The 19,759-nt window shown below is 37.3% G+C and overlaps 2 protein-coding genes across 3 annotated transcripts in view; one reads left to right on the top strand and one right to left on the bottom strand.

The window, feature by feature from the left end:
• PALLD (palladin, cytoskeletal associated protein) overlaps nt 1–5,547 on the top strand; it is a 268,198-nt gene extending 262,651 nt beyond the window's left edge. Inside the window, exons 18-20 of the mRNA XM_042983655.1 lie at nt 1,366–1,531; nt 2,061–2,194; nt 3,343–5,547. Coding sequence (XP_042839589.1) covers nt 1,366–1,531; nt 2,061–2,194; nt 3,343–3,515 — 473 coding nt within the window. The 3' untranslated portion in view covers nt 3,516–5,547. The remainder of the gene's footprint in view (nt 1–1,365; nt 1,532–2,060; nt 2,195–3,342) is intronic.
• Nucleotides 1–19,759, bottom strand: part of CBR4 (carbonyl reductase 4) — a 97,439-nt gene that overhangs the window by 15,109 nt on the left and 62,571 nt on the right. The window lies entirely within an intron of this gene.

Here is a 19,759-nt window from a genome sequence, read left to right as displayed (position 1 = left end):
AGAAGCAGGCTCCAGGCTCCGAACTGTCAGCACAGAGCCCAACGCAGGGCACGAACCCACAAGCCGCAAGATCATGACCTGAGCTGAAGTTGGATGCTCAACCACCTGAGCCACCCAGGCGCCCCAAGGATTATGTCATTTATAAGGATTAAATCATGCAAAGCTCTGTATCATCAGTTCCCTGTGTAGCAATGCTCCCAAATGGTGGATGTTCTTCCTACTGGAGAGTGGCTTTGACGTTAAGGTTCATTTTATGCCTTGTATGCTCTTTTCAAACTGGGATCCAGAAAAAGAATATTGAGTGAGGTCTGGTCCCACTTTCCCTCAAACAGCCTAGGGCAGGAAACCATATGAAATACGGTTAATGAAATAAAAGTATAATCCTCTACATCATTCAAGGTCTTAGAGAGTCTTAGGTGTTTGAAATTTTCAGGTAGAATTTTTATTCTCTTCACCTGTTTCTCCCCTAGCTGTTTTGCCTTGATATATTTGTCATCCTAAAGGAGAGGGTGGTTGATAAAAACATGCATCCTCAAGTTCATTATTGGGAGCTGAGAAGAAAATAATTAAACTTTATTCTTTTTCTGAAATTGTTTACACCTCAGATCTAAGAAAACAATTTCCCATTGGATAGTAATACTCAGAGTGTTATTAACAAATAGTTCTAACTTTTTCAGTCTAAGTCATAAAGTTGTCTCTTATGGCTTCCTTCCTTCAAGGTAATAATAAAGTTGTCTTTTTATAGCTTTCTTCAGAGAATACAGACCGGAGTTTATAATTTGGAAGATGTATATTCCTAGCTTATACATAACAATTTAAAGCTGCCAAATTTAGATAAAGATGTGTCCCCCACTTTTTCCCCCTTTAAATCCTATGGTATGTCTCATTTAAGCCAAGACTTAACAAATCTTCATAGCAGACATTTCAGATTGCAGGAAGGGAATCTGAGTGGATCAAATTCCTAGAAAGACTTGTTCTCCTCAGAGTCACTAGGTGGCGGTGGTTGGTAAAGGCTGCAAGTGCTTGGTGACATAATTAGTAGTGAAGCCATCCCAGATGCTAGCAATGACTTAGGAGTGTCATGCAGCCTGTCAGACAGGCATTCTGTGGACCAGATGGCCAGTGGACTGTGTGGGCCTGTCAGACTTGAATTAATTGAGGAAATAAATGAGTGGAATGAAGCATAGGAACCTTTCTTGGTAAAAGAATAATTTGGAGAGAGGACTAGCATCCTAACCACCTGAAGTGAAAAATGGTACCATAAAATAAAAGGTCTGTTTAAGTGATAGTTCTAAAAGCTTCTGGATTCTTTATAGTGCCACTTTTGTATATCACTGATACATCACGCATCTCATGTTTCCTTAGCTAAAGAGGCACACAAACCCCCTGTGTTTCTCGAGAAGCTGCAAAACACAGGAGTTGCGGATGGGTACCCTGTGCGACTGGAATGCCGTGTTTTGGGCATGCCACCGCCTCAGATATTTTGGAAGAAAGAAAATGAATCACTCACTCACAGCACTGACCGAGTAAGGTGAGAATACACGATGACTTAACTTAATCCACACCTGCTCAATAGGCCCTAAGGATATATAAAGATGCACTTTATATAGCACATAAATCTGTGTAAGAGTCATGCCATTAATGATATCAAAGACAAAAATCACTCTTCACCCTAATGTATGATTAAGCTTTTGGAAGGAAGCTCTAATGGCATGTGATGAGGCACATTCTAACTTAATTTCATCGTGATTGTTGAGTGTTATGTCTAAAAGAAAAGATGAATTCATTCGCTTCAGTGGCGATACAGAAACTATTCAGTGGGCTTTGTAAAGGCGGATCCTCGACTAGAAATTAAGTGCGCACATTTATTCAACCTCTTGATGTCTGCTCTTCTCTCCCATTAACTTTAATGGCGCTAGCAGCCTTTCCAGAATAAGTATGACCCTATTATCCGCTACTTGCACAATTCTGTTTCTAATGATCTAATTAAAAATGATGCTTCGTGTCCAAAGCCACTCTTTAAAAATTTAGAACGCTAATGACTTTATCCATTTCTCCAGCATGCACCAGGATAATCATGGCTACATCTGCCTGCTCATTCAGGGAGCCACAAAAGAAGATGCTGGGTGGTATACAGTGTCAGCCAAGAATGAAGCAGGGATTGTGTCCTGTACTGCCAGGCTGGACGTTTACAGTGAGTGCCGCTTCATCTCATCTCATTGCGTTTATTCGTTAAATCATGAAAAATTAGACATCGGGACAGCAAATCACATTACTTTTATATAAGCTTATAAACAACTCTAGCATTTTATTTGCCAAAAATTTCATACTGCTCTTTCTCTTTCTATTTATAGTTTCTCAACATTAATAGTGAACTACACCAGGAGAACAAATACCCAAGTATCATTCAGGAACTTTGCATTAGTAGCCAAATATGCATGTTTATTTCTCTGACTTTGGCTAGTCAGTTGTTGGCTTCCATACTCAAGCATCCTTAGGAATTAACAGTAGGCAAAGACATAACCATGTTGTTCACATTTTCTTGTTACTGTGTTCTGCAAATGACTGCCTCTTAACATTTCTTCCTGTATTATAATCCTATCACAGCGTCTTCATGCACTCTCAATGTGTGTACCATTGATCCTGGAATGCATACTTCTTGTGGCTTAGCGCTTTCCTCCTTAATATACATTAAGCAGCTTAGCAATAGGTTTGTGTTTGTGTATGAATATTTGTGTACATGCATCCTGAATTTAAAGAAAATTATTTCTATTGAATTCACGGACTAGTACAATAGCATTATGCGATCTGTTGACGTAAAGAAAACTACTAGAAAAAATTAAGAACTGATTTTCAAACTTTACCTCTTCCTGAATAGGAAGTAACTTTGTGAGGTTCTTCAAGGTTGAGTGACCTCAACCTTCCCTACTGCCCAGTTTTTTTCAATTGATTAGTGTTAAAAACATCCATCCAGAATACACCTACTATAATTATTATAGCATTTATACATTTTGAGCTTTGAAGATTTTTTTAAGAGGGGAAGAGTTGAGAATTAGGAATCTGAGTGACTATTTCGAAAGATTTCCTGTGCTGCAGTATTTAAAACAAACTACACCAAACTACTGCATTGCTATTATAGTCCCACTACCCTGCAGTAAATCCGCAGCATATGAGGAAAATGCAAAACTGTGCTTAAATTTTAGGATTTCTACCATGACAAAGAACGTGTGTCTGGTACATATATAAAGACATACTGTATTTACTTGAAACATTTAAGTGCTTTCCAATTACATCTTGTTTATTTTAAAAATCTTATTTTTACTTTTCCCTTTTTTATTGTAGCCCAGTGGCATCAGCAGCCACAGAGCACCAAGCCAAAAAAAGTACGGCCCTCAGCCAGTCGCTATGCAGCGCTTTCGGACCAGGGACTGGACATTAAAGCAGCCTTCCAACCTGAAGCCAGCCCGTCTCACCTGACACTGAACACTGGCTTGGTGGAAAGTGAGGACCTGTAATCCAACATTCTTGTTAAAGCTGAGACACTGAAACAGCCATTGCCTTGACCAACATACTCCTTTGTCACATTACGTAAAGGGCAAAAACATACCTTTGACTGTAAGAAATAAACACCAAAATAATATTTTTCTTACTTGATATACCAAATTTAGAGTTTAAGTAGGTGATGCTAATAGAAATGTACACATTGCACAGAAAATTCACATTCATCATCCAATTTAAAACTTTTGGAATTTCTGTGATGAAAGCGATCTGAAATGCCAAAATGCTAATGGAAATCCACTGTTCAAAGGTAACCAGAATTTGTATTTTCAGACGTGCCTTTAAACACTAGCTATAGGTGCTACATAGCATGACAGTGTGGAATGCTTAACACGAGGCAGTTGTACAAGTTAATACTAAAATGACTCGAAATGGGCAGCGTATTCAGACAGCTACAGTGAACCAAGTGCAATATGTGGGGCTGAAAAGGAAGAGGAAATGACAAATCCAAGTAAATGCCTTGTCTTTGCAAATTGTTTTATATTAAATCATAAGGAAGGAATTACTTGCCTTAAATCTTATTAATATCAAGAGTTTTCTAACAAGGTTGATACCTTAGTTTTTAACTTTCTTTTTCTTTATATGTAGTATTTTCTTTTCATGCTACCTTGGTAGGAAGCTTACTTACAGACCATATTAAAAGGCTAATTTAAATATAAATAATATAAAGTATTCTGAATAAAGCAGAACTATATTACAGTCCATTCCACGAAAGACACCCCACTCACCCAAATGGCCAAGGCATATAGTATTCAGAGGAAAGACGGGCCTGGAAGGAGTAGGAAGAATGAAGGAAAATGCTACCGGCACACTTACGTTGTATTCATGGAGATAAAAATAGATGGGCGGGAGACATGATAGAGGCCAGGCTTTTTTTTTGGTTTTCCTCAAAATTCAAGTATAGGTGGAAAAACACTGCCACTCAAAAGTCAGGGGATCTAGGGGCAGCTGGGAGATTGGAGCACATGCGCTATGGAAGTTTCAGTGTGTCTGAAGTCTGTGTAGTAGCTGAAGAGGTTAGATGTGTTGAGCAAGTGGAAAATGGGCCGAGACTGCAAGATTGGCATCAAAGAGAAACTGCCTGTGGGAGCTAGTCTACGCGAGGGAGATGGATTCTTGGGAGAGACAAAAACAAGTTTGTGCCATAATCTATTTTTTTTCCCAATGACACCAATACGGTGAGTGAAAAACATTGGTTCACTTCCACGCTGCCATGAAACCTTGCCTTAAGAAGGTGCTGGGTTCTGGGTAGTTTGTAAAGGCATCTCTGCAAAGACAGACTGCTTTTTGAATGCATATTGATCCTTGCAACAGCTAGATTGAGAGGATTCTGACCAGACTTGATGGCTTTAAGTCGGAACCAATAAACTTTAGAAAGGAGAAAAAACAATTTGGCCGGATATTATGGTATTACAAGACATGAGGTTTTAATGGTACTTTGCTATGAAAAGAAAACACTGTATTCCTTATGCAAAACACATATATCTTTCATTATTTATAATAAAAACGTTGAACTGTCTTAGCTCAGTTAATTCAATACGTAGTATTTTTTAAAATAATTTTATATCCGTGTACCACCCCATATATTTCATATTACTGCTTCACATGTACAGCTTTCTACTTCTTTGTAAGAACACCAACCAACCAAGTTTTAAATGATTCATAGGCTTAATCACTGGGTGGCAGATGTTCTTTGCAGAGTGGTGCAAGTTTCTTTGACCACACTTAATATGCATTGCTAATAGGAATTTAAGATACCATACAAAGTCTTTCATGGACCTATCTATATTGTAGAATTATGACTTACGTCATATCTTACTTGCCAAATTTTTCTGAATGTGACTGTTTGCTAATTTGCTGGGTTTGGGGTTAAGTAGCATTATTTGCCACCTTTTATGTTGTATTTATAAAAAAAAGTACTATCATACTACTTTGGATTGTTGTGCTGGTGTAATGTGGATTTAACATCAATAAATATTTAACAAATAATAGTTGCAATTTTGTGAAGCAAAATATTCCATTGGTGTAGTTTTATATTGGGGCTGTAATTAGTCCAAACTTAGAAGCTTAAAATAACGTTTATTAGCTCATAGTTCTATAGGTCAGAAGAGCTGGGTTCTGTGCTCAGAGGTCTAGAAGGCTAACTTATATCAACAGATCCACGGGACTGCATTCTCATCTAGAGCTCTCCCAAGCTCGTTTCTTTGCAGTTGCAGGACAGAGGTCTCAACGTAATCTGTCAGCTAGGAGCCAGTCCCCACTCCTACAGGCCACCGGCAATCCTTGCCATGTGGTCTCCTCCATTTTCAAAACCAGCAGACTCTCCCTCAGGACAGATCCATCCCACGCCTTGATCTTGTAAGGAGCCCAGCCCCTTCTAAGGGGTCACCTGATTAAATCAAAACCAAGTGAATACCTCTCTTTCCTGAAAATCACCTGGTTTTTTTATCTAATTACATATGCAAAATCTTTTCAAAGCAACACCTCAATCTGTGTTTGATTGGATAACTGAGAGAAGGTGTGTATACACCAGGAGGTGGGGACATTGAGAGCCATCTTAGAATTCTGCCTACCACACCAGTTTATATAAAAATTTCCTCTAAAATCGAAAAACTAGCCGAATCACTGCTACACATTAGGCAAACAAGAGACAACCCACAGCAAAACAAATAGAAGAGGATGAAACAATCTTGCCATAAACCCCACCCCTGGTGTGGCAACCTACAATCAGGAGGGAGCTCAAAATCGTGCTTCAAGGATCAAAGGATCTGAACCCACAGGAGCACCCTTTTAAGACCAGCACCTGAGAGACAAGCCCCCAAAACACCTAGTTTCACAAGCCAACGGGACTTAACATCCACAAGACCCATAAGGCTATAGCAATCCGCCAAACACTTGTTAAAAGGCTCCCATGGGGTTGCCCGCACTAGAGACCAGTGCAGAGGCCGCCCGCTGAAAAGTGCCCAGTCTTTCTGTGAAAGAAGCCTATTTGCTCATCTTAAAACTTCAGCATGAGGGGTGGACACCTGATTTAACAAACATCTAGGGGCCCACTGAAATAATCTCCAAAGACAGAGGCTGGTTAAGTGCCATCTGTCTGCTCACCCCCTGCCTCACTCTAGGTCGCCAGTATTCCCAGGAAGAGTTTATACAAATGCCTGGCACCCTGATTTTTGCTGCTGCCACCCAGGAAACACCCCTTGATTGCCTGGCTGTGGTGGCTAGTGGAAGCAGATCCCATGGGACCGTAACAGAGAAACCGTTCTCAACCACCTACTGCCTGAGGGCTGAGCAGAGACAGAATGAAACCGTCTTTCTGCTAGAGACGACTATTGCTTATCGTCATAGCTGCAGCCAGAGGGGCAGGCTTCTGACACACACACCTAAGAGCCAACTATAATCCTCTCCAGAGACGACCTCCAAGGCAAGGCCAATCACTTCCCACTCTCCCGCTGCTTCACTCTAGATTGCTGGTATCGCCCCCAAAGGAGCTTGGGCACATGTCTGATGCCCCGGTTTTTGCAGCTGCTGCCCAGAGGACACCCCTCAACAGCCTGGCTCTGGTGGCCAATAGGATTTACATTCAGGAGCCCTATAAGGCTGTAATGAAGGAAATTCGTAACCAGCTATCCCTCCCACAAGACACAGCATAGAGACAGCAGACTGAAAAGCACTGCCAGTCTCTCTGTGAAAGAGGACAATTAGCTTGTCATCATAGCTGTGCCCTGAGGGGAGGCTTGTAATTAAATACACATCTAGGCCAGCAGGCACTATCTTCACACTCCCCCTCCACCCGGCCCCAGTTCACCGGTATTTCCAAGAAAGGAGCTCGTATACACATCTGGTACCCCTGCTTTTCTGGCTCCTTTCCAGAGGGCACATCGCTCGACAGCCTAGCCCAGCCCTGGTGACCAGCAGGGCTTCAACAGAATGGTAGCACACAAAGAAATAGCTCTTAACTAGCTATAGCCCCAGGATTCAGTGCAGAGGCAGCACATATGCCCTTCTCCCAGTCTTCCGCTGAAAGAGGTATATTTGCATACTTCAAATGTTGCTGAGAATCTGGCTTCCAAACAGCCTGAATCTAGGTGCTGACTGAGGTTCTTCTACAGTTGGCACAATGACAAGCCTTGGCACCAGCCCCAACTACTAGGAGCCACTAAGGATGAAGTAGGCTGCTTAGACAATCTCAAAGGCTCGAGCTAGGGCAGGTTGGACAATAAAATTCATCTCCTACACCAGGCCACTCCTTCAAGACTGGGATAGGTGGCCACTTTATCCAAAGCATAAAAACCAATACAGAGTCAAGGAAAATGAACACAGACAACATTCCAAAGAAAGAACCAGATAAAACAAGAAAAAGGCCTTAGCATAATGGAAATAAGTAACTTACCTATTAAGCGTTCAAAATAACATTCATAATTATGCTCACCAAGCATAGAGGAAGAATGAATGAACAAAGTGTGAACTTCAAAAAGAGGCAGAGAATATAAGTCAGTACCAAACAGAAGTCACAAGGCTGAAGAATACAATAAATGAACTGAAAAATACAAGAGGGGTTCAACAGCAGACTAGATGAAAAAAATTAGAAAAGATCATGGCAAAAAAAGACCAGATGAAGAAAAAGGATCAGTGAACTTGAGGATAGGGCACAGGAACTCATTCAATCACAGCAGCAAAAAGAAAAAATGAGAGAGTTAAGATAGCTTAAGAGACTCATGAGACAACATCATACTGATCAACATTTGCAGCATAGGGTCCCAGAGGAAAAAAGAGAGAGAAAGAGGGAAAAAATTTATTTCAAGAACTAAGGGCTAAAAGCTTCCCTAACCAGGGGAGGGAAACCAACATCCAGACCCAAGAAGCCCACAGAATTCCAAAAAAGATGAACTCAAAGAGACCCACACCAAAACACATTATAACTAATGTGTCAAAAGTTAAAGGTATAGAGAAAATCTTAAAATCAGCAAGAGAAAAAAACAAAACAAAACAAACTTGTTACATACCAGTGAAACCGCATAAGACTATCAGATTTTCAGCAAAAACTTTGCAGGCCAGAAGGAAATGGCATAATATATTCAAAATGATGAAAGAAACATCATCTTGTTGTTTCTTGTTTTGAAAGAACAACAACAACATCTAACCAAGACTACACTACCCAGCAAAGTCACAGTTCAGACCTAAAGGAGAGAGAAGTTTTCCAGACAAAAGTTAAAGTTCATCACCACTAAACCAAACTTACAAAAAAGGTTAAAAGGTTAAAGGGACTTACTTAAGGTGAAAAGAAAGGGCACTAATTAGTTGCAGAAAAACATATGAAAGTATAAATCACACTGGCAGAGGCAAATTTAATACAGCAAAGGTAGTGGATTAATCACCTATAAAGCTAGAATAAAGGTTAAAAAGCAAAAGGAATAACTATAATAACAATAATTGTTTAAGGAACACACAAGATAAAAAGCCATAAATTGTGACATCAAAAACATAAAATGGGTGGAGGAGAGTAAAAAAATAAGCTGTAGAATGTATGCAAACTTAAGTCATTATCAACTAAAAATAGACTTAACAACAGAAGTTGTTTTATATAAGCCTCATGGTACCCACAAAGCTGAAACCAATAATAGACACACAAAAGATAAAGAAAGCTAAACATACCACTACAGAAAACCATCAAATCACAAAAGAAAAGAGCAAGGAAAGAAAGGGAAAAAGAATTAACAAACAACCACAACAAATTAACAAAATGACAATAAGTACATACCTATCAATAAATACTTTAAATGAAAAGAGACTAAATTATCCAATAAAAAGACAAGAGTCACTGAAAAGATGAAAACCAAGACCCACCTGTATGCTTCCTACAAAAAATTCACTTCAGATGTAAGAACATACACAGACTGAAAGTGAAGGGATAGAAAGAGACATTCCATGAAAATGGAAACCAAAGGAAAGGTGGGGGTAAAGTCTGTTGTTTCTGATAAAAGTCAAGATGGTAACAAAACACAAAGAAGGTCATTATAAGTAATAAAGGGGTCATTCCAAGAAGGGGATATAATATTTGCAAGTATTTATGCACTCACCTATTTAGGAGCACTAAAGATATAAAGCAAATATTAACAGATCTAAAGGGAGAAATACATAGCAATACAGTAACAATAAAGGACTAATACCTCACTTTCATCAGCAGATAGATCATCCAGGCAGAAAATTGGTGAGGAAACAGTGGCCTTAAACAACACATTAGACCAGATGGACTTAACAGATATATATATACAGAACATTCCATCCAAAAGTAACCGAACACACATTCTCCTCAAGCACACATGGAACATTATCCAGAATAGATCATAGGTTAGGCCACAAAACAAGTCTTAACAAATTTAAGAAGATTAAAATCATTATCAAGCATCTTTTCTGACCACAATGGTAAGAAACTAGAAATCAATTACAAAAAGTAAACTGGAAAATTCACAAGTATGTGAAGATTAAACATGTTACTGAACAACCAATGGGTCAAAGAGGAAATCAAAAGATAGATCAAAAAATACCTTGACAAATGAAAATGTAAATATATCACAACTTATGGAATGCAGCAAAAGCAGTTCTAAGAGGGAAATTTCATAGTAATAGATGACTACATTAAGAAACCAAAAACATCTCAAACAACCTAATTTACATTATCAAGGAACTAGAAAAAGAAGAACAAAATATAGCCCACAGTGAGTAGAAGGAGAGAAATAACAAATATCAGAGCAAAAATAAATACAGACAAAAAAGGCAATAGAAAATATACAAAAGGCAATGAAAAGAGCTGGGTTTTTGAATAAATAATCAAAATAGACAAAACTTTAGCTAGACTTACCAAGAAAGCGAGAGGACTCAAATAAAATGAGAAATGAAAGAGAAGACATAGTGCTAATACCACAGAAATAACAAAGGATCATAAGAGACTACTATGAACAATTACACACCAACAAATTGGACAGCCTAGAAGAAAATTATGTATCTTCTTAGAAACATAAAACCTAACCAGAATGAAACATGAAGGAATAGAAAATCTCAACAGAACAAATACTAATAAGGAGATTGAATCAGTAATCTAAAACCTCCCAACGAACAAAAGTGCAGAACCAGATGGCTGGTCCTGAATATTACCCACACATTTAAAGAAATGTTAATACCAATCCTCCTTAAACTCTTCCAAAAAATAGAAGAGGAGGAGGGGACTCTAATGTCATTTTATAAGGGCAGCCTGGCCCAGTATCAAAACCAGATAAGGACATCACAAGAAAAGAAAATTATAGGCCTGTATTCCTAATGAACATAGATGCAAAAATCCTTAACAAAATATTAGCAAACCAATTCATCAATACATAAAAAGGGTTGCACAACATGATCAAGTGGGATTTATTCCAGGTATGTAAAGATGGTTTAACATCCACAAATCCATGTGATGTACCACATTAACGAAATGAAAAATAAAACCCATGACTATCTCAATAGATGCAGAAAAAGCATATGACAGAATTCATTATTGATTTATGACTTTTTCAACTCTCAAAAAAGTAGGTACAGAGGGAATGCACCTCAATATGATAAACACTATGTATGACATGCCCATAGCTTACATCATACTCAATGAGGAAAACCTGAAAGCTTTACCTCTAAGATTAGAGGTACCTCTAAGATTAGTGGGCACAGATGCCCACTCTCACCACTTTTATTCAACAAATTACTGGAAGACCTAGCCAGAGAAATTAGACAAGGAAAAAAAAAAAGGGCATCCAAGTTGGAAAAGAAGAAAAACTAACATTATATGCAAATGACATACTGCTATATGTACAAACCCCAAAGACTCCACCATAAAACTATTAGAATAAATGAATTCAGTAAGTTTCAAGATACAAAATCAGTTGTGTCTCTATACACTATATATTAGAAAGAGAAATAAAGAAAACAGTCTTCGGGTACCTGGGTAGCTCAGTAGGTCAAATGTCCGGCTTCTGATTTTGGTCATGATCACACCAGTTCATGAGTCCAACCCTACATGGGGCTCTGTGCTGACAGTGAAGAGTCTGCTTGGGGATTCTCTCCCTCTCCCTGTCTCTCTGCCCCTCTCTTGCTCATGTGCACATGCATTCTCTCTCTCTCTCTCTCTCTCTCTCTCTCTCTTAAATAAAATAAACTTAAAAAAAAAAGAAAAAAGAAAAGAGTCCCATTTATGATTGGACCAAAAAGAATAAAATATCTAGGAATAAATTTAACCAAGGTAAAAGAACTATACACTGAGAACTATAAGACAATGATGAAGAAACTTTCATGAAAAAGACACACATAAATGGAAATATATTCTATGCTCAGAGATTTTAAGAGTTAATAGTTAAAATGTCCGTAATACACAAAGAAATCCATAAAATCAACATAATTCGCATCAAAATTCCAACAGCATTTTTCACAGAAATAGAACAAATAATCCCAAAATTGGTCTGGAATCACAAAAGACCATGAATAGCCAAAGCAATCTTGAAAAAGAAGAACACAGCAGGAAGTGAAATTAGTCAGAGAAAGACAAAAATCATATGACTTCACTCATATGAGGACTTTAAGAGACAAAACAGATGAACATAAGGGAAGGGAAACAAAAATAATGTAAAAACAGGGAGGGGGACAAAACAGAAGAGACTCATAAATATGGAGAACAAACTGAGGGTTACTGGAGGGGTTGTGGGAGGGGGTATGGGTTAAATGGGTAAGGGGCACTAAGAAATCTACTCCTGAAATCATTGTTGCACTATATGCTAACTAATTTGGATGTAAATTTTAAAAAATTAAAAATAAAATTAAAAATAAATAAATAAATAAATAAATTTAAAAAGTGGGGAAAAAAAGAAGAACAAAGCAGGAAGCATCATGTGCCCTTGTTTCAAATTATATTACAAAGCTATGGTAGTCAAAACAGCATAGTATTAGCATAAAAACAGTCACAGAGATCAATGAGACAGAATTCAGACCCCAGAAATAAATCCACACATATATGGTCAATTAATTTATGACAAAGGTGATAAGAACATACACTAGGGAAAGAACAGTCTCTTCAATAAGCAGTGCTGGGAAAACTGGCCAGCCACATACAAAAGAATGAAACTGGACCACTATCTTATACCATACATTAAAAAAAATAACCCAACATGGAATAAGACTTGAACATAAGACCTAAAACCATAAAATTCCTAGAAGAAAAACATTATGTGGAAAGCTTGACATCAGTCTTAATGATGATATTTTGGATTTTATACCAAAAACAAAGGCAACAAATACAAAAATAAATAAGTGGGACTACATCAAATTAAAAAGTTTTTGCACAGCAAAGGAAACGATCAACAAACAAAAAGCCAATCCACTGAATGGCATTAAGTATTTGTAAATCTTATTCCCTGATAATGGTTAATATCTAAAACTTATAAAGAACTCATAAATCAATAGCAAAAAAAAAAGTCTTATTAAAAAATGGGCATATAGGGCACCCGACAGGCTCAGTCAGTACAGCATGTGACTCTTGGTCTCAGGGCTGTGAGTTTAAGCCCCATGTTGAGTGTAAAGATTACTTAAAAATAAAATCTTAAAAAAAAAACAAACAAGGTAGAGAATCTGAATAGACGTTTTAGCCAAAAAAAACCCATACAGATGACCAAGAAACACATGAAAAGAAGCTCAATATCATTAACCATTAAGGAAATGCAAATCAAAGCCACAATGAGATACCACTTCATACCGGTCAGAATGGCTATTACTAGAAATAGCAAGTGTTGATGAGGATATGAAGAAAAGGTAACACTTGTGCACTGCTGGTGGGAATGCAAATTGATGCAGATGGTATGGAAAATAGTATGAAGGTTCCTAAAAAAAAAAATAGAAATAGAACTACCATATCATCCAGCAATTCCACTTCTGGGTATTTACCCAAAGGAAATGAAAACACTAACTAGAAAAGATATATGCACCCTACATTTCTTGCAGCATTATTTATAATAGTCAAGACATGGAAGCAACCTAAGTGTGCACTAATAGATGAATGGATAAAGAAAACGTGGTATATATCACAATGGAATATTATTCAGCCATAAAAAAGAAGGAAATCCTGCCATTTGTAAGAACATGGATGAATATTGAGGGCATTATGCTAAGTGAAATAAGCAGCAGAGAAAGGCAAATACTGTATGATCTTCTATGTGGAATCTAAAAAAACAAAAACAAAACAAAAAATCAAACTCACAGATACAGAGAAGAGATTGGTAGTTGCCAGTAGCAGGGGCTAGGGAGTAAGCAAAATGGTGAAAGTGGTCAAAAGGTATACACTTCCAGTTATAAAATAAGTAAGTCCTGGGATGTAATATACAGCATGGTGATGCATATTTGAAAGTTGCTTAAGAAGGGTTGCCTAGCAGGCTCAGTCGGTAGAGCATACGACTCTTGATCTCAGGGTGTGAGTTCGATCCCCACACTGGGCATGGAGCCTACTTAAAAAAATAAGTAAAATAAATAAAATAAATATTTTTTAAAAAGTTGTTAAAAGAAGTAGATGTTAAAAGTTCTTATCACAAGAAAAAAAAGTTGTAATTATGTGTGGTGATGGAGGTTAACTAGATCTTATTGTGAGCATTTTGCAATATAAAAAGAATCATTATGTTGTATACCTTAAAGCAGTAATAAATATCAATTATGCCTCAATAACAAGATACAAAAATGAAATTAAATAATTAAATACATCAATATATGAAACATTATAAATCTTGCAATAAAGAAATTTTTTCAATCTAATGTATTCCAAAGAAATTGCCACAGGATATGTTTTTCAAGACGTATCTCATAAAAGCTTTCTTTTTATTCAGTGCTGATAAGATCAACATCCTGGGAAAAATGCTTGAAGAAGTAAGTGATGTCATATAGGACAATTTTCCTTACAAAACTTCTGATTCTCAGGCTAGGAATGATCATCATCTTCTTAGACTTCTTTATTCATCCTAAGTACCATCAACTGACATTTCACTAGGAAAGAGTGTTTCTATCACTGCAAGGGAGTTGCTACATACATGACAAGAACACAATACAAAAGCCGTGGTGCTATGTGGGCACGAGGTGGGCTGCTGGTAACACTATTACTTAAGAAGCTACCACACCAGCCTGAGACATTTAACGGCTCCAATTAGTGCTCTGCCCAAAGTGCAAATCACATATCACCACATATCATAAAGGTGACAATTCAAACTAATAAGCTCTTTTGATTATGAAAGCACTTGGAAATAGAGATCTATGGCCTAAAGCCTGGGGACTGTGTTGTCACGTGATATGAAGGCTAAGGGTTGTGCTAGGTGATAGGCAGTACAGCTACTGATTAATCTCTGAGCCAGTTAGCAGGTCATTAGATAATTTCTCCAACTCTCTACCTCAACCAAAAGTAGGATAACAATTATTTGTACAAGGAGGTGTACCTATGACCAAAGATGTTGAGATCTTCGGAAAAAAATTTATGTGGAATAATACTTCAATTACTGAATATGGCAAGGTGGCTTGCTAAGGTAAACATCTAAGTAAAATTATGAAAACAAAATTCCACATAGGTTGTATATAAAAAACAATTGATGGGGAAAGGGGAGTAAAAACACTCAAAGGAGTCACAAATAAATTGACCATAATCTAATTCAGAACAAACTCCCCTCCTTGATTGAAATGGACATAAGTTGTTGACTATTTGGCTGATTTTTCATACTTGCCTTTGATGTGTAAAATAAGAAAAAAATGTGTCAGGAGAAAAATGTTCTGTAGATGCAGTAAAACCTTCCCACCCATGAAATTCTTATAACCAGATCATACCCAGTATCCTTTCCTAAACCATGACAATTTTAGCTTTAGTATGAAAGATGTTAAATCACTCCTGTAAGGGATAATTAGAAAAGGGGGTGTAAAATAAAAGCCTGAGTAAGAACAGAGAATTTGGCCATGCAGCCTTGTGAAAAATAAAAGAAACGGAAGTAAAACCTTGGAGCCACAGGAAGGAAGAACCTGGAAAATGGTTGCCACCAGATGTCAGTACTCTGCTCTTACAGACTGTCACATGCCACTATCCTAGATAGAGCTATCGAAAGCCATACATAATCCTGTACATAGAAGGGGGTTTGAGAAAACAAAGCTAGCCCGCTGGTAAACTGGCCAATACAACGCCACACAGAACAAAGTTTTAAAAGGTCACTTTTTTAGGGGCGCCTGGGTGGCTCAGTCGGTTGAGTGTCCAACTTCAGTGCGGGTCATGATCTCACAGTTCGTGGGGTCAAGCCCCGAGTCGGGCTCTGTGTTGACAGCTTTGAGCCTGGAGCCTGCTTTGAATTCTGTGTTTCCCTCTCTCTCTGCTGCTTCCCTGCTCATGCCCTCTCTCTCTCCTTCAAAAATAAACATTAAAATAAATAAATAGTCGCTTTTTTTATCTTACGTATCACAGTATGTTTGGAATCAACAACTTCAAGTCAAAACACCAGAGACAAGGTGAACATGCAAGGGAGGTGCTAAACCACGCCTCTGAGAATACATTATTACAATTTTTATACTCCCTTCTGAAAAACACTCTTGACTTTTTTAGTAAATATAAAATTATTTATAGGACTTTCATGGGTTCACTCTCACTTTTAGTCTCTCAACTTTATTTTTCCATAAGATTTTAAGTTCCTCAACCACAAGAGATGGTTTAATTATGAATTTGGACTATATTTTTGTCACAAATTGTTAATTATTCAAAAGAAAAAGGACACTGAAGAATTTAATAGGAAAAATTTTAGAGATCTTTCTTTTCGCATCTATAAAACAAAGCATTGGACAAGGTGATAGATATTTAATGCCACTGTGCTTCTAAAGTGCAATGGAATTTATGTGTATTCATTTATATTCCTATGTGGTATGGCTCTCAAATGTTTGCTTACTGATTCTCATAAATAGAGTCTGTCAAGCATATAAAACCAGAAAAATCCATTATAAATACCTGTGCTGTTCAGAGCATGCAACACTTCAGATTTCACCCATGTTATGAGATACTTTTTTATTCACACTGATCTGTATTCTATGTTAAAATTTTATCTAATTAAAGAGTTTGCCTACTTCAGGAGGAACAACTCCACGTTAAATATTTAAATTAACATGCTTTCACTAAATTCCTTCTTTTGGGAAGTTTACCTCTTAGGGCAATGGTTCTCCAAGTGTGATGCACAGATCATCAGAAACTTACTAGAAGTGCAAATTTTTGACACCATACCCACTGAATCAGACCCTGAGGGTGGGACCCACCGATCGGAGGCTGAAAAAGCCCTCCTGATGATTCTGGCACACTAGAGCTTAAGAACCATTGTCTTAGGAGGGATCAGAAATCCTAATTCCCTACCTGCTCAGTTGATTCTAAGAGCTGTTCTTACTTGTTGTGTTCTGAACAGAATCTCTGTTGTGTTCTGTAAAAATCTCTGTAAGAATTTTCCTTCAGGAAGACAGTGGTGTTTGCATGTGGTTCTTCACAGTACCTGGTAACAAAAGACTAATAAGACAGTCTGCTCTTTGCCAATGAGAGTATCTTTAAGAGGCCTCAGGAACTTTGTCTTAATTTGCTGAAGTAGTGGTTGCTGCTCCTGTAGAGGTAGCCTCACTATCTGTTCAGGGTCTTCAGGATGCTAGGTAGCACCAGAATCTTTCCCAATGTGAGAAAGAGGATTATCTGAGGAAAGAGGTAAACTCTAAGAATGTCCATTCACCTCATGAAAATAATGTACTATCGCAAAATGTGAACAAGTTATAGAGAAACATCCTTATAAATGGAACTGTTGGGATTTCCAATTCCAGATGGTACTTTAAACACATATTTTTAGCACCACTATGTCCCCAGACAACAAAAGCAAAATACTTCAAGGGTGCATTTGTTTGTTTGTTTGTTTGTTTGTTCAGGTATAAATCCAAAGGGACAAAGTGAAAGGAGAGGAGACCAATGAAAGAACATTTTGATAACTAGAAACAAATGGAATTTGGGCACTAACTTAACAGCAGACTCAAAACTGAATTCTGGCCAGAATGAGAAAGCTGAAAAACAACCCAATTTCCATGAGAGACCCCACAAAATTTCTAGAATTAGGGAATTTGGTACTTTTGGAAGTCAAGACGATGGCATAGCTTATAACAGCAAGACTGGTTGAAAATATATTTTAGAAGCAACTGGACTCTCTGATCCTCTCCTACACTTTGCACACAAGACTAGATGGTAAAACACAAATTTTCTGGACTGGTCTGAGAGATAATCAGGCACCCATAATGATAGAATACCAACAACTGAGGAATCAAGTAAAAGTTTATAGCTTTCTTCCCTCCTTTCAGTTCCAGAATACTGACAGCCAGCATTCCAGACAGTAGATATCTTCCTGGAGAATCTGACCAGCTCAAGAGAAAACCAGCTAAAATACTAGTTCTCAAACTATGGTCCAAGAACCCCTAAGAGTCCCTAGATCCTCTCAGAGAGTAAGCAACGTAATACTAAAATGTTATTTTCCATTTTCACTCTCATTCTCTCAAAAGTATCAAGTGTTCAAAGACTACACTATGTGTGATATTGCAAAATATTAAAAGCAGAAAAAATGTGGGCCCAGCTGTCTTCTATTAAGCTAGATATTAAAAAGATTTACAAAAATGTAAAATAATGTCACTTCTTTTTTTGTTTTAAAAATAACATCATTTTTCATAAAAATATTTATATTAAAATGAAATGTTAATACAATTTTTGATGGATAAATGTTTTTAATATTCAGTTTTAATTCTGGAAATTACTTATAGAAGTAACCCATGGCAAATACTAATAGATGTAACCCACATAAACAAATTCTTTGGGGTCCTTAATCCTTTTTAGCACATAAATGGGTCCCTAGACCAAAACATTTGAGAACCAATGAGCAAAAAAAAACTGACTTGGGATTCTGCCAGTGAAAATGTCCACATCATCCCATGGTGAAGACCATAGCCAACAATCCCCACCTATGTACAAGAAGCTATTTCTTTTAAAATAACTTAAAAAAAACCTTCATATTTCAAAATAAAACACATATACCAAAAGGAAAAAAAAAAAACCAATAAAACAAATATGTAGATTAGTGGTTTCTTCTAAGGCTAACATTCTTAAAATCACCATCCAGGTCAAGATACATAATTTTGCCACATACCCCAGAAGCCCCTCTACATGTCCTATGAATATTATCATTTCATCTTGCCCCTGTTGTTTTTGTTGTTGTTGTTTTAAATTGTGGTAAAATAGATGCAACATAAAATTTACTGTTTTATCTTTTTAAGTGCAAAGTTTAGTTTGCCCTGTTTTTAAATTTAATATGTTTTTAAAGTCTCTCTTAATCTACAGTTTTCCTTTCATCTCTTTTTCTTATAATTTATTTATTGAAAAAATCAAACAGTTGGGGCTATACCATGTTTTATAGACTGGATTTTGTCAAGTGCTACTCATGGTGCAATTCAACATGTTCTTCTGTCTCCAGCATTTCCTGCAAATTAGCAACTGGCTCTGGAGGTAGATCAGCCCTGAGTTCAATCCATTGTGGTTTTTAATATCCCACTGTTAAGTATAAACAAACAGCCAAAAATCACAAAAGATCTGAGAACAGCATCTAATATGCTAAGAATCCAAAAAGTAAAGCGACTCAGAGAAATAGAGTACCTAAAGCAGAAAATTTCTATTATTAATAAACTCAGAGAAATAGAAGAAAACACTGCATCTAGGAAACAAGCACAGGATGCTATGAATAAGGAATATTCAGAAAACAAAAAGAATATTTTAGGAATTGAAAATAAGCTGCGATGGGGTGCCTAGCAGCTCAGTCAGTTAAGCATCTGACTCTTGATTTTGGCTCAGGTCATGATCTCGCAGTTCATGAGATGGAGCCCTAAGTCAGGCTCTGTGCTGACAGCATGGAGCCTAGTTGGTATTCTCTCTCTCTCTCTCTCTCTCTCTCTCTCTCTCTGCCCCTTCCCCCACCCAGCCCTCTTTCTCTCTCACACACACACAAAATAAACTTAAAAAAATAAAAATAAATAAAAATAAAAGCTGTTAATTGAAATGTAGTATCAAGATAAAATTGGGGGACATACCCAGAAAGTAAGGCAAAAAGGAGAGTGAGAGATT

Source organism: Panthera tigris, chromosome B1, assembly GCF_018350195.1.
Source record: "Panthera tigris isolate Pti1 chromosome B1, P.tigris_Pti1_mat1.1, whole genome shotgun sequence".
NCBI classification, from domain to species: Eukaryota; Metazoa; Chordata; class Mammalia; order Carnivora; family Felidae; genus Panthera; species Panthera tigris.
The sequence above is the reverse complement of the archived record's forward strand: the minus strand, read 5'-3'. Positions and strand labels throughout refer to the sequence as shown.